This window comes from Solanum lycopersicum, chromosome 7 (assembly GCF_036512215.1).
Source record: "Solanum lycopersicum chromosome 7, SLM_r2.1".
Lineage (NCBI taxonomy): Eukaryota > Viridiplantae > Streptophyta > Magnoliopsida > Solanales > Solanaceae > Solanum > Solanum lycopersicum.
In genome coordinates this window covers 30,455,441-30,470,376 of record NC_090806.1, presented here as the reverse complement: position 1 = coordinate 30,470,376, position 14,936 = coordinate 30,455,441, and the positions used below count along the sequence as shown (strand labels likewise).

The 14,936-nt window shown below is 35.6% G+C and overlaps 1 protein-coding gene across 1 annotated transcript; it reads left to right on the top strand.

Moving 5' to 3' along the window:
• Positions 1-6,184: 6,184 nt before the first annotated feature.
• Positions 6,185-14,507, top strand: LOC101263039 (uncharacterized). Its single transcript, XM_004242916.5, has 7 exons — positions 6,185-6,589; positions 6,665-6,753; positions 6,857-6,995; positions 12,658-12,753; positions 13,181-13,303; positions 13,616-13,878; positions 13,987-14,507. The coding sequence occupies exons 1-7, from the start codon at positions 6,460-6,462 to the stop codon at positions 14,095-14,097; spliced, it is 951 nt and encodes a 316-aa protein (XP_004242964.1). The 5' UTR covers positions 6,185-6,459; the 3' UTR covers positions 14,098-14,507.
• The last annotated feature ends 429 nt before the right edge of the window (positions 14,508-14,936 follow it).

Sequence of the window (14,936 nt, the reverse complement as noted above, 5' to 3'; positions counted from 1 at the left end):
TACTTTGTGAACTAATATGTGTTCTCGACTTTTTGATGGAGAAGAATAAATCATAAAGGTAAGGAAGGAAAAAAAGAAAGAAGAAAAGAGGTGGGGGCATGAGGTTTGGGATCTAGAAGAAATAAAAAAGAAAGTAAAACTAACTTTTAAAAAAAAAAATCACATGTCAAATACTGATTTGTTTATTTTTTTCACATAAGAGGCATCTAGGTACGCACTTAAAATGTGATTTTGAAAACATAAAAAGTGTCAAAATGATACAATGAGGTTTGACATGAGGTTCTTAAAATGAATAAAGCCTAGTTGGAGTGTTAAAGTGAAAGTTGATGTCAACTTTAAGGGGTCACCAATGGGTTATCCCATAGAGATATCATTCCCCATTTATGATACACTCAGGGGCGGACTCACATGGTTTCCGCCGGGTGCTCGAGCACCCATGAACTTCGTTACGAAATATATATATCTATGTAGAAATTAATAGGTATTTGTATAAAATTAACATAGAGCACCCAATGAATAAATCATATAGTTGGCCCAATGGTTCAAGGATGGGTACTTAAGACTTTTTTAATGTTGTTGTACCAAGGTTCGAATCTCATTGTTAACACATATTTTTTATAGTTTCACTTCAGAGCACCCACAACCTTAAAATCCTAGATCCGCCACTGGATACACTTGAATAAGAAAAAAACTATCATCCTTCATCTACTTATTCTTGTCTTTTTCACTTCATAATTATATCGTTCTGAACTTAATTTTATAGCACGTTATCAGGAAGAATTTCTAATTACTTTATAGTTTCAAGATTACCTTTTATTTTCTCTCCGTAATAAGGTAAGTTATGTATACTATTGATTGTTGAGGTTTTGTTGATTTATTTTTTTTCGAACAAGATGAGTAACTACTATTATGTATTTTTCCTATTGCATGTTTTCTTTTTTATTGTGCTCATTGTAGTCATTTGAGCAATTCGTTGGTTAACCATTAAATATTACTTTGGCTATTTCATAAGCTAGCTGTTGGTACTTTAGATGTGTGGGGAATACTAAGATACTTCACAGGAATATTTGACCAGCAACAAGCAATTTTATTTTAGAGTAGTAAGTATTTTTTAGTATGCAACTATACAATGAAATCATTTGAGTTATTCATTAAAAATAAGAGTAAATTGTAAAGGAATATAGTAAATGACACTGTTAATCTATTTTGCAGTTGATAAATGTATTTAATTATTTTACGGCTTATTTGTGTGTAATTTATTTATTGTTTATAGTGAGAATTTTCTAGCCTCTTTCTGTGCGAATATGTTGATGTAACAACCGTAAAAATGGATAAGATAAGTAATGCTTAATGTCTCTAGAATGTCTGCGATTAGATCGGGTTCATACGAATTGATGCGCGTAGAACCAGACCTCGAAACCCTTGCTGCAGCTAAGCCAACTAACTTGGGGAGTGAGTTGAGCTAGTAAAGATTGGGTCCAACCATGTAAGGCTCTCGAATACGAAGATTTACTCGAATAACTCTTTACCGGACTTAAAAAGGAAAAATCATAGTTTTGGAGGGCCTAGGTGTAAATGGTCCTTTTTCAGGCTAAGGATAGTATCATAATTACCGTAAATATATAATTAATTATTTAATTAATAAGGTGGAGGGGCATTTTGGGAGAGAGGGCTGAAAATTGGCTCTTGAAGTGAAGTCTTGCTCCACCCAGGTTCGAACCTAGGTGGAAGCAAGGAACACTCTAATGAAAGTATTGAGATTAACACACTTAATACTAATGATGAGATGAAAAATCATCTATTGAGCTATGATGTACTCATACTAGAAGCCAGCTTCCATGACGTATGAGTTAAATGTAATGGAACTTTATACTGAGCACCGATAGACTAGCTATGAGCGGTGATACCTTCTTTCGGGAAGGGCGGAGGTTCACGTAACTCTCATGAGATGAGACTGTCCGGCATGCCGGGTATGGGTCTCCTTATATCTCCTAGTCTTCGAACCTATACTGCCAATATAGGAATCTAGCGGGGTTCAATTCTCATGTACGCTAGCATGTTTTCAGTCACTTTGGCCGGTGATTCCACCTCTTTTCGGTGTGGGGGAGACACTGAATTTCATGATGCTCACATGATCTATGTCGATTAAAGTTAAAGTTCCCAATGAATAAATGAGGTCAGACTCAAATGATGCCTATAATGAAATGAACGATATCAAAGGTGTTAGGATAGGATAATCAAGAGATAAGATAGACTTAAGTAATGACACTAGGTTATTCTTGATCATTGCACAACAAGCGCGATGAGAGTCTTAAACTATATCCTAGGTATAGCTCGTGTTTACACTAGCTTATGAATGAATGAAATGAAGTACGTATGAATGAATGAAGCAGACTCTGTGTTTGTTAAAGAAGGCTCCTTAGTTGAGGTCCCATATGTTGAGCCCTCATTTTGGGAAGTCTTAATGTCAAGTCCATGATTCCAAGGTCTCATGACATATGAATGAATGATATGAAAGATGTTATGTGTTATATGCAATATGATATGTGTTATGTGTAAGGTGTTATGTGTTGTGTGCAATATAATAAGTATGATGATGCATGATACTATCATAGCATGACTTTCCTAATCCAAATTTGGAAATCTCACTGAATTCCCTAAATCCATATTTGGAAAGCGCACTGACTTTCATAATCTAAATTTGGAAAGCTCACTAACTTTCCTAATCCCAATTTGGCAAGTCCACTGATTTGACTTTCCATAATCATGTTGTTAGGAAAGAGTTATTCTTACTCATGCATGTCCTTGGTGTGTGCTTGCATATACCCATACTTAGTACAAGTGTGTACTAACCTTATACAACTCTACAATTTTAGGTGCAGGCACAGGTGGACGCTAGAGCTATAGGTTGACATTGAAGCTATCCGAACGTGGAACATTCATCCGGACTTGGTAGACCCTCATGCTTTCAAGGATGCTTGCCCATTATATTCTAGCTTAGTTATAGTATTGAGCTAGTGGAGTATGTTCCAACTAGCATTTCTTTTCGCTTTTGTTCAAACATTGTATTGGTGCCATTTTGGGAAGTATACATTTAATGTTATGTTAAACTATTTCTTTCATTTGATGATCTTAATGTTAGATGGTTGATGGCGAACAATTATGAATATAATAGAATGATTAGTATGTATGTTAAGAAACAAAAAGTTTCAAATTTTCCGCTAAAATTAACCTAGATGAAGTAAGAATGACGTAAGTAGGCTTGTCTGCGACCTCTGAGAGGTCAACGACGCCGGTCTCGTCTGGAGTGTGGACTCAGATCGTGACAGTTGATCACTCAAATAAAAGATTTGGTGCATTCAATATTATCTTTAGTGGTTCATAACTCCATACTAATTGAATAAGAATGACATTTGACCTATTATGTCATTGGATAAAGGTAAACAATGGATTTAAATTTTATCGATTCAAGAGGATAAGACATCAGATTAATGACTCGATGCACCACAATATTACAAGATATTGAGTTAAGATTCTGATGTACTATGATGATAAAATATTGGTTCGAGTTTCTAATACACCTTTACAGAAATAAGACATTGTGTTTGAGTCTCAATACACTACAGTGATGATATAATAATTACTAAGGTAAAAATAGTATTTTTTTTTATGAAAAGTCATGAAATTCGTCCCAACGAATTTGCTCCAATCTCTAAAGAGAATGTGGTAGTAGCATATGATAATTTTGGAATCTGCCCAATTGAATTGCTTCATTCTATTGTATGAATTGATAGCAACAAATAATAAGCCTGAAAGAGGACAAATGAATGAATGTATGAATAAGGGAATACATCACCCGTGAATTTCAATTAGTCATGTAATTTTTCTTCATCGGAGCTCCAGGCAGACCACCACAGTGACTTCTTCATTTGCACACTTTTCCAAGCCTTGCTCCAATTTGCTTCTATGTGCGTTGCACACCATCTATAACGTGCTTTAGGAAACACCTGACTAAAAACATTTAGTAGCCCATGTAACAATAAAAATCATAATATTATTTATATAAGAATTTAACTGAAAATCAAAAACATATTAAAATTTGAAACACCTGCCTTATGCATATCAGACACGAATGTTACTCCTTCACCATATGTTAGGTCAAGAGAATTTCTCAGCAACTCAATAAACCATTTCCATGTTCTAGATGTCTCTTTGTCCACCATTGCCCAACTAAGTGAATAAAAGTGTTTCACTAAATCTTGTCTCATTGCAACCAATAAGATTTCCTTGCATTTTCCTTTAAAAAAAGTCCCATCGAGCCCTATACAAGGCCTCAAACCTCCCTTCCAGCCATTTTTAAAGCTTAAATGCACACATACATTCTTAATAATCTTTTTTTTCCTTGTTCCAAAGCCTCTCTAGATACGTTTATGCTAACAACAGTATCACGGTTTTGTCCCTTAGTTTTCTAGCATAACCCTCCAATTTATTGATTTCATCAATGTAGCTACCTTCCAATTACTCGAACACAAGCCTTTTAACCCTCTTCATCTTGGAATAACTAACATTCAAATAAAACTCATCATCCAAATCTTGTCTCATATCATTTACACTTTACTTTGGATTATTCTGAAGCTTTTTCTTAAAGTAACGTGCTAAAGTTTCTTGAGCGACTCTTCTATTCTTAAAAGCATTTTTACCACATGAGTGATAAGTGTTCAAGGTTTTAATTTCCTTGGTCTTTTTCTATCTTCAGATATGACATATTCAAATGGACAACCAATATCATAAAAATATCTCAATCTTGTAGAGTCACTTTTTTCAACTTTAAGTGCAACTTTTGTAACAATAGAGTAAAAAGTCACAATTTTTTTAGCTTTTGTAAGATCTTTTAAGCACGTACCCTTTTCCAACTTTATGAATTTGTTTAGCTTGTCATTGATCTCTCTGTATTTTTCCTTTCTAAAGACTTCCAATTCATTACTATTATAATCACTAGGAGTAGGTTCATTCTGATCCTCATCCTCCTCATTTGATTCACAATCAGTTCCTACCTCTACTGGCACAACAAGGTAATGCTTGTTCAGGTCACAAATATTAGGAATAACAACAGTAGTTTCACCCTCATCTACAACAAATAATTGAAGAATACTAAACTAAGTAGACAAAGTAAATTGTATAGTCATAATGCTTGGATCATCCTCAAGCAAATAATACCTACTAGTTGGCCTTGAAACTGACAGTTGTTTCACAGCTCTAAATCCACATTTCTGAATGAACTGTGAGCAAATGTCAATATATGACAACAAACCCACATCATAACCATGCGAGGTTTTATTTAATCTTTTAATGTATACAACTTGAGGATAAAGGACCCACTTGCCCCTATAGTTAAATACTAAATTTTTAGAAAAGAAATCGTCAGCCATAAATAAAACAAGTTATTGGAAAACTAACATTATTTAATTTGAAGATAAAGGTAGTAAAATTATAGGGACTACTAACATTATTTACCGAGAAAGTATATCACCGAACTTGACGTCAAAACTTACTTTAGTACTTTTTAATTATACGAGCGTTTAAATACCTCCTTAACATCTTTGAAGTGTACAACCCTCAGGGAGGAATACCACTCTCACCTTCTTCCACCCATTCTCTTCCACTCTCCCCCCCCCCCCTCTTCTTTTTGATTTTCACAATTTTTAGCCTTCATTGACTTTTTTTTTCTAACCATTTTCAACCTTCAATAGTTGTTTTCTTCTTCAACATTCATCAATATTTTAAAAAAAGAACATTTCTTCTTTTTTTTCAATATTTCGCGCGCTTTTAGGAGAGTGAGTACACTCAATTTTCCGCGTCAGCTCTTCAAAATTATTAAGGGAGTATTTAAACATACGTATAATTAAAGTGCTAAAATATGTTTTGACTCCAAATTCAGAGGGGATTTGATGTATTTTTACTTATTTATTTTAATTTCACATAGAATACAACACTGAAACAAACAAAAAAGTGCACAAATAGAAGTGTTCATTAGGTACTAGTCATAGTTAAGATATGTAAATGAATTACGCGAATAACTTTAAAGGACGCAAATAACTTAAGTCTATCCATTAAGTAACTCATTTTTAACCATTTATTTAAAATGTGAGTTAAGTCAAATAGTTAATACATTTTTATCCAACTCACAATATTTGATATGAGGATGCTCTAGGTACCCAAAAAAAAAAAAAAAAGGAGCACTAGAGTAGAGTTGGAGCTTAAAGACACAATTGAGTCATAAGTTAATTAAAACAAATAGTGAAAATCCCTATCTAATTTTGGGTTGAAATCCGTCGATCCGGATCCGGAAGGTTAATAGCCGGGAAATAATCATAAATAGAAGCGGGTAATGGAAATTGATGAATGAAAAAGGGATATTGTGGAGAGGGAATTTGAAGAGAAGGGAAGAGAAGAGAAGAGATGGGAAGAGGAGAGTGGTGGGCTTCTTCTAATTGGTGTTCCTACAAACGTACCACCATTCTTGTTTGTTCAATTAACATTTTTGTTGCTCTCTATGTGCTTCATTCATACACTTCACCAACCATCAATGGTAACCTAACTCTCCTTCAAAAATCATCCAATATTTAATACTTATTCAATATTTATACATTACATACATACACAGCTTTTAGGTATACTCCAGATCAGCTTACCAAAATGGAAGATTCCAATCGAATAAGAAAACAACTACAACCTCTGCAACTTATTCAACTAGTAATACCCTTTCCTCATGCTTTTATCTCTTTACTTTACTTTATGCCTTATGCTGTTGATGCCTGACATTGACACACACACACACACATCTCTCTTTTCCAAGATAAACGGATTAAAGCAAGAATTTTTGGTTGATGAAAACGTGCTGCAACTCCCACACAAAATTAAACAGAAGATATCACATGAGATACTAGCAACATTGAAACGTGTCAATGCCCGTGACAATGCAACACTGCAACGAGGTCATTATGCCCTTCACTTTTCATTCTTTATAGTCTACTTCTCAACTTCTTATCATAATAACTCTGAGCAACTGGGACACATGCACGAGACTGCCGTATTGTTTTTTTTTCATTAGTCACACTGATTTCATTGTTAGTATATCAAGATGCCATGAAAAATATTTACAGTATGGTACGACGCTCTATCTCATTGATTTAACTAGCTTGTCCAACTCTGTTCACAAGCTACCCTTTTACCAAAATAAGAAATTAGATTTTGCGTGATGTTATATTGGTTGAGGAATGGAATAAGAATGATGAGATAAATGTTAATTAATCAAACTAGAGTTCCGATTATGCAATATATTTGAATGAGTCTCTGAGGTTGTTTCTTTTGGAAAATGATTGTGGAGGTGAAAGCTAACTTAAACCTACTTCTGAAGGCAGTTTCCAAAGCATAATTCAAATAGTTCTCACAAGGTTTAATCTTTTGGACAAAAAGGTTGGTAGCAAAAAGAAATTAGTCTTGTCAGTTGTTTGATTGGATTTGGGTGTTATATACTCTTGGGACGCTTCATTAGCCATTTGCTGACATTATTATTTCTTTGATATGTGATCTGAATTTTATACTAAAAAGGAAATTTCTAACTTTACACTAATGAGTTGCAACAGTCATTTAGTAGTGATTTTAAATGCTCCGGCACTCGGTCACTGCAGTTAAAGGAGCTGTTGTATCAAGATCCAGAGGTCTTTATTTATCTTCCTTCTTTAACTAAGATCATAATCGGAAACCAAATTCTCAAGTTTGAAATTCCTCTTGCTCATAGAGCTTAGGCACTCCCAAGTTCAGATAATGGAGAGTTGTGGTGGGTTGAGAACCATAAAAAAATTGTAAAATTATGATGAATGCTCTTTGATGAGTTGAATTTATCCCAAAAAAAAAAAAGAATAAAAGAAGAAGCTCTTTCTAATGAGTTTATTAGGATGAGCTCTTCTGGACATGCTCTACATTGGCACTCAGGTATGGTTTGTTCCGGCAGATCGGGAACCTGAATCATGTTGTATAAGAAATGTTGATCTCCCATGTTTGTGGTCTCAACAGATATTCAAAGAAGTAGGCGACAATTGAGGAGGTTTAATGGAGACCGAAGTAGAGACCATCCTAAGAAGTCATCTTATATGGGCTTGATTAGAAGTGAAGGCTACAGTAGAGGAAATCCCAAGTTCTCTCGAGGTAGATTAAGAGGGATTTATCGACAGACTAGTGAAGGTTGAGGCTTTGGTGCTGGTCAAATATGCCCGGCGAGCTGAACAAGAAGCCAGGGCCTCTAGACTTTGCATAGTTTTAGAGGAGAGGCCAAGAATTACTGAGAAGATGGGACAGGTAGAAGCTGTAAAGCATGCATCAAATTTTAAAATAAGTGGTTGTGTTTCGTGTGCGGCGTGTGGGGTGGTTTTAAATAAGTTGGGTCTGGGTGAAGCAAAGATGACATTTTAGGCCTATCTGACCAACCTAACAAATATCTTTAGGAAGGGGATGAACTCCGAGGAAGGTCTGATGTTTTACAGTAGTAATCCCACATATTTTTGATCCTCTATTAGTCAAGATATATGCTAACCTCTCGAAAGAAAATCTCTCTAATCGACAGTGATATAGGAACAAAGAACATAGCCTAATCCCGTAGATAGCCTTCTACGGATTTCACAAAAATAACACGTAGGAGGAAGCAATTTTAATCTTACAACATGGGGAAGATACAGTTTATCTACTGTCCAAGGAGAAGGAAAACAATCAAATTGTTGAATATGATAAATCATGGCTTGGGAATTGCACAAATTGCATGACAAAGAGGGCAATGTGATTGTGAATAGAGATGAAATTTTTCCCTTTTAGCAGGGTGGTGAGCCCTAGCAACAGATTATTGAAATGGAAGCAATGTAGATTTTTCTTGTTGATAAACCAATCCCACTGGAAGTCAAATGGAGATGGCTAAAATGGGCGCGTTACATTGTTATCAAAATTCAAATGTGAAAAGCGCAAATAAGCTCTAAGGTCTGTTTGGGCTTTAATTGAAAAAACACAAATGGATAAAAATAATACAAATATATATGTTTAGTCCAAGTCTATTTGATAAACATGAATAACAAATATATTGACAAAGAAATTGATTTTATTTTACTATGAAGTGAAATATCAATTGTTTAGTTTCATCTCCAGGAAACGTCATTGTCAAGGAAATGTGTGTCTTCGTGCCTTGATGACTATACTAAAGCGCATATTTAGCGAGGTGAAGTGCTCAACATGTTTTGAGCTTCGATCTAGGTCTTATGACAACATGTCGCATCTCTATGGGTTTATAATAATGCGACGAAGATGAGCAAAACTTATGGGGTTGATTTTGAATGCTGTGAGAGGGAAGCTCTAACTTTGTTTCTAATGATAGACAGGATAAGACAAATAAAGAGAATTGAAGCTCCAATTTGTAGGACTCTGAGACCAGAAGGTAACAAAAGATTACAGACCTAATTTGTTATGTTAAGTTGGGGGCAATTGGGACCAGGACCAGCAGGAAGTCTGTTAGCAACATATCAAGATGAAGCAAAACCTGATTTCTTGGAATGTTGGGGGATTGAATGACTTGGCTAAAACAAGGACGGTGAAGCTTATGGTGTAGGAATGGAAAGGAGGAGTCAAACTGGAAGGGGAGTGGAAAGGATTGTTAAACTGGGCCAATAGATGGGTGCAATATGGTTGTTTAGAAATATGTGGTAGAAGCAGGACATCAGAGTAGTGAGAGGGGAGGTGATTAATATGATGAGTTACACAATTACATATAAAGTTACGTGAGTCTTGTAGAATATCTCCTGGCACCTTACAGGTGTCTGTGCCCCAAATGATTAAGGGTGCATATCAGGCGGTTCAATTGAATATTTGCGCTTAACGGTTAAGCTTGTCGGTTTTTAAAATGTATTAAACGGCTAATCGATCTGATAAGATACGGGTTTGTTCGATATTGGTTTAGCAGTTGAATCAAGAGGTACTTAAAGCTAGCTCATTATATTTTCTTCATGGTTAAACTCTGATGAAATTTAAGTCTTAAATTCAAGAAAAACCAGAGGATGATAGCGGCTTCAACTTTACCACAGTAATAGAACTGGAAAGAATCAAGTCAAATCAACGATAAACTTCTGAAACGATAGCAATGAGAGAATATTCATGTTTGCTTTACACAAAATTGAACACAAATAGGAATAATTGATCCGAGAGTGTAAACCATTTTTGTCTTTGTGGAGCCAACTGTTGTGTGACAAGGAATGAAGAGAAAATAAGTATAAGGTTTCAAAGGCCACTTTAAATTCATAGGGGAATATTTGTAAATTTAATAATTTTTAATGGGTTAACATGTAAACCATAAGGGAAGTGCGCAAATTGTACTCTGGTTAAACCATTAACTGTAAAATTTCAAACAGTTCCTCAACCGCTAATATGATAACCCGATACCAATAAGAAAGTAAGGCTATTTTGCAATTCGGAGTATTGGTTATGGTTCGGTTTTGAACAGCTCTACAGTTAATCAAAAAATGAGAATCCTCCCTATTGATTCACCTTTACCTGTTCGTAAACCAAGCACTTCTATAAGGTCTATGGAAAAGCAAAAAGCTTAAAGAGGTGCAGTTCATCCAAGATAAAAGGGAAATCGATATGGAAGATAAGATGAACTTTTCACATTTTTGAAGGGGATGAGATGAACTGTTATCTTTTGTTTCATTATTTGTGTAAACATTTTTTTTTCAATGAATCCCGTTACGAATAGGAAAGAATATCCTTTTAGTTCCTTTTAAGTACTTACTGCAACTTCTTCTTGCTATATTGTTATTACACTTGCAATTTTTCAGAAAAAACATGCAGTTCAGTGAAAATGTCTCCATCTGACTTTTTTTTTTTGTGATAAAATAGTTTCACTGATCGAATCAAGAAGATACAGTAGATACAAAAAGGAAATGTTAGCTCCGTTACATAAGAAAATTCTATCATAAGTTCAGGGAGCTTAAAGAATCTAGAAAATGATCAAAGGTTATTTACATAGGACAAGCTGCTCAAGCAAGTCAGGGATGATTTGGAGTTGAGATTCCATGTCTTTCCGTCCATACACACCAAAACATACCTGCAAATAACATTTGCCAGATCTTTTTCTTGATTTTCCAACTTCCATGAATTCCAGCTCACAAATGCATCTTTAGTAGTCTGTAGCATGGCCCAGTTGAGTCCAAATATTGAGAAGAACATGCAGTATAGGTCTGTTGCAACCCAGTTGAGTCCAAATATTGAGAAGAACATGCAGTATAGGTCTGTTGCAACTGTACAATGTTCAAATAGGTGCCTGATACTTTCTGAACTTTGTTGGCACATATAGCTCTCTTTCCAAGTTAGAAGCCCCTCTTGATGAGGTTGTCTTGAGTCAAACATGTGTCACTCAGCGGAAGCAAATAATTTTGGTTGGTATCTTTGTCTTTCATATTGCAACCAAGGTTATGGACTATTGATCAATAAAGTAGGTAGAGAACTATGAGCTCTCTTTCTCAAAAAAAATCAAAAACTATGAGCTCTCAGGTTCAAATTCCAGCTGATGCAAATCCACTTGGTGATTTCTTTTCATTTGTCCAAGCCTTGGTGGATAGAGTAACATGGTACTTTTACTGTGAGAGTAGCAGGTACCTGTGAAAATTGTCGAAGTGCGTGCAAGCTGCCTGGAACCCACTGTTATAGAAAATGAAGAAGAAGCTGTCTTTCATTTTAGTTTGCAGGGCCATGGCCATGAGTTAATAATCAGTTGACGAGCAAAAACATTGTATAACCTGATTTGATTTAATAGTTGTACAAACCATCTTTTTTTCTTTTCTAGGTAAAACTATGTCCTGTGCATCCATTTTGCTTCTTTCCAGTTTTAGCAAGTAAGCCTAGACTTTTGTTTAGTCTAAAGTTTTTTGGGAACTGCAAAACCAATCACCTCCAACTGCAATAATCTAATGAAAATGATCTCCCACCCCTTCTGTGGTTCCCCATTCGTTGGAGACACTGAATGACCTGCATGTCTATCCATCTTGAGTTGATAAACTGGGTTCAAAAGTATGCCATGAAAGATGTTACTTCATAATTTTGTTCGCACAGATGCCACTTAGAAGTGCAATATTTTTGAACATGTCAGCATTACTGCTTTTATGAGTATATAATTCCGTGTTGGTCTGATGTCTTCTTCGGCAACAAAAAATAATATTCCACTTAAATGCAAGTTATTCAAGACATTCTTGAATGATAGATGTTTTGAGAATGGTAACAGTTAATCTATATATCCACTGGTACACTACATCAAAACATGTAGTCCCCCTTCTAAAGTATTACAACTTACATCTTGAATATCTATTTGTGGTTCCTATGAATAGTCTAAAGCGTCAGAAATATCTTCTGTTTGAGCTATTAATTTATGTCTACACCAAAAATAAAGTAGAGCTAGACAATTTATTTTGAACTCCTGGAAGATGCTCTGCTTGTCTTCAAACATCTCCAATTTCTTCCTTTCCACACTGTCCACGAAGTGCATGCAATAGTTATGTAGTTTTCTTTCCATTGTTTCTCATTTACTTCTTCCTGGTTTTCATTGTTGATGGTTTTTCTTATGAACAGACACAGTTGAAAGTTGGCGCCGGAAAAAATTAAAAGAAGCCAGGGAGCTTGTTAATAGGAAGACATCAAATTCAACTATTGCCCCCGAGGAAGCTGGTAATTCTTTTACTTCTGACTTTATTTCTTTCCTTTATTTACGACTTTGTTTTCTGTTCATGTTAGAATCCCACAATTGCTGGGGAATGGACGGGTGGTCTGCTGATAGATTTTGGGGTTGAGTTAGACCCAAGTGCCTTATGCCGAGTTCACCCCGTTTGGGCTCCCATTCCATGCTCTAGTTGGGCTTGAGCATGAAGGGGGTGTTAGAGTCCTACATTGGTTGGGGAATGAACTGGTGGTCTACTTGTATAGACTTGGGCAATTCTCCCCTTAAAAGCTAGCTTTTGGGGTTGAGTTAGGCCCAAGTATCGTATCTTTACAGTTCACGCTTCCTATATCATCCTTACATTGATGTTAATCAGGACTTCTTCTTCCTAGTCCATAATCCATCTGTACTTTCACAAATTTATTTAATATCTTGCAGGTCTACTTGCACAAATTTTGGATGTTGACTGGGCTGAGCTGTCAGAAGAAATTGGTCTTTGGATACCTGTTGCAATAATTCATAAGGAACATCACGAAAAACCTGAGGGTGAAGAAGAATTTGGTAATGACATACATTTTTCAATCTAAATCATTTGAGTGTATTGTCTTGATTCGGAAGTATTTTTCACTTTATTCTCTATCTTAATTTCCCAATGGAAGTTTAGTTGTTCTGTGCATATTTTTTTATGAGTTGTTTTCTGCATAGAAGAAAAGGGCTACGTTTAATATTGTGGATAGATAGTATCTGCACTTAATATGTGCATAAGCACTGAAACATGAACTACTTTTTCTCACTATCTTGATCCTTTGTCATAAGAAACGCCTGAGAATAGTTTGTTTTGTTAAATTCTGATCCTCTACTTATGTTTTCCAGACAATGAAATCATAGCTGGCAGGCGGCTTCCTCCTGAGTGTAATGTTGAACTTCATACGGATTACGGTGGAGATGCAGTCAGATGGGGCCTTACCCACCCTAAGGAATCTGCATATGAGTGTTGCATGGCCTGTTTGAATCAAGCTAAGAACGCTGGACCTAATGACAAGAAATGCAACATATGGGTTTATTGCCCATCTGAGACCGGATGCTATTCTCCGGATATTTATCAACACAAAAATCAAGAATGCTGGCTGAAATATGTTAGTTCTCAGTGCCCTTCACTAACGATCATGTTGTACCGGATAGTTTAAGAATGCTGTTTCGCAGACTTAAGCTGTTCCTGATCACATCTTCCCTTTTATTTGCAGGCAGAGAAAGCTAAATCAAGTTTTAAGGACCGATATTCTGAGACATTCAGAAAGGCACACCCAAATGCACCAGTTGTTGTTCCATGGATGTCTGGTGTTGTCAGTGTATAAATTCCCACTAACAAAATAGACACTAAACCTTGATGCTTCCATTGTGTTACGGTGTCGTATAAGATCCCAAGTCAAGCCACTGTATGTTGAGATAATTGTGGAATGAGATTAATTGAACTGCAGCTTCTAAGCATAGCATAGCTGTTTCTCTCTCTCCCTCTGTTCTATCATGAAGAGGAACATAGAGCTTGGACCATTCTTTTGTATCACATGGTGGATAGAGTGGTAATGATAGCTTTAAGTTAGGAACTGACTACATATTTGAAAGCTTTTCATTTTTTATTTTTACCTACGTCTACCCCATCCATCCATCCTTTTTCACCTGATGGATGTAATATCCGAATTGTGCCCAAACATGTTTATTATTCTTTTTTGTTTTTATGCAATTTTTTTTCGTGTTTTCCATCTGATCATTGTTTCTTTTCCTTTTTTTTTTAGCTGATATTCATTGTGAAAGAGTATCCCTATTCCTTTTATGTCATTTTCATTAGTGTATTTGGAATCAAATATTCAGTGTAGATTCATTTATTTGGTATAGGAAAATGCATTAGTACATTCATCAATGTATCTGTGCATAGATAGGGAGAGCGAGGGGGGAGTTGACAAAAAGAGAGGGAGACAGAGAAAGGAGTGGATAGATGAGTGTGATTATCTCAAATTTAGTAGGTAGTTTAGTACTAAGGATTTGTTTCTAAATAAACATAAAAAGATGATAAAGGAGAGTGAAAATTCTATAGGAAAGAATACTGCCGGTAGACAACTTGAGAAGTCGACTTTGATATAAAGGTTAGAAATGGCTGCCATGGAAATTGTAGTGCAAACAAGATAGAGTAGAGTAA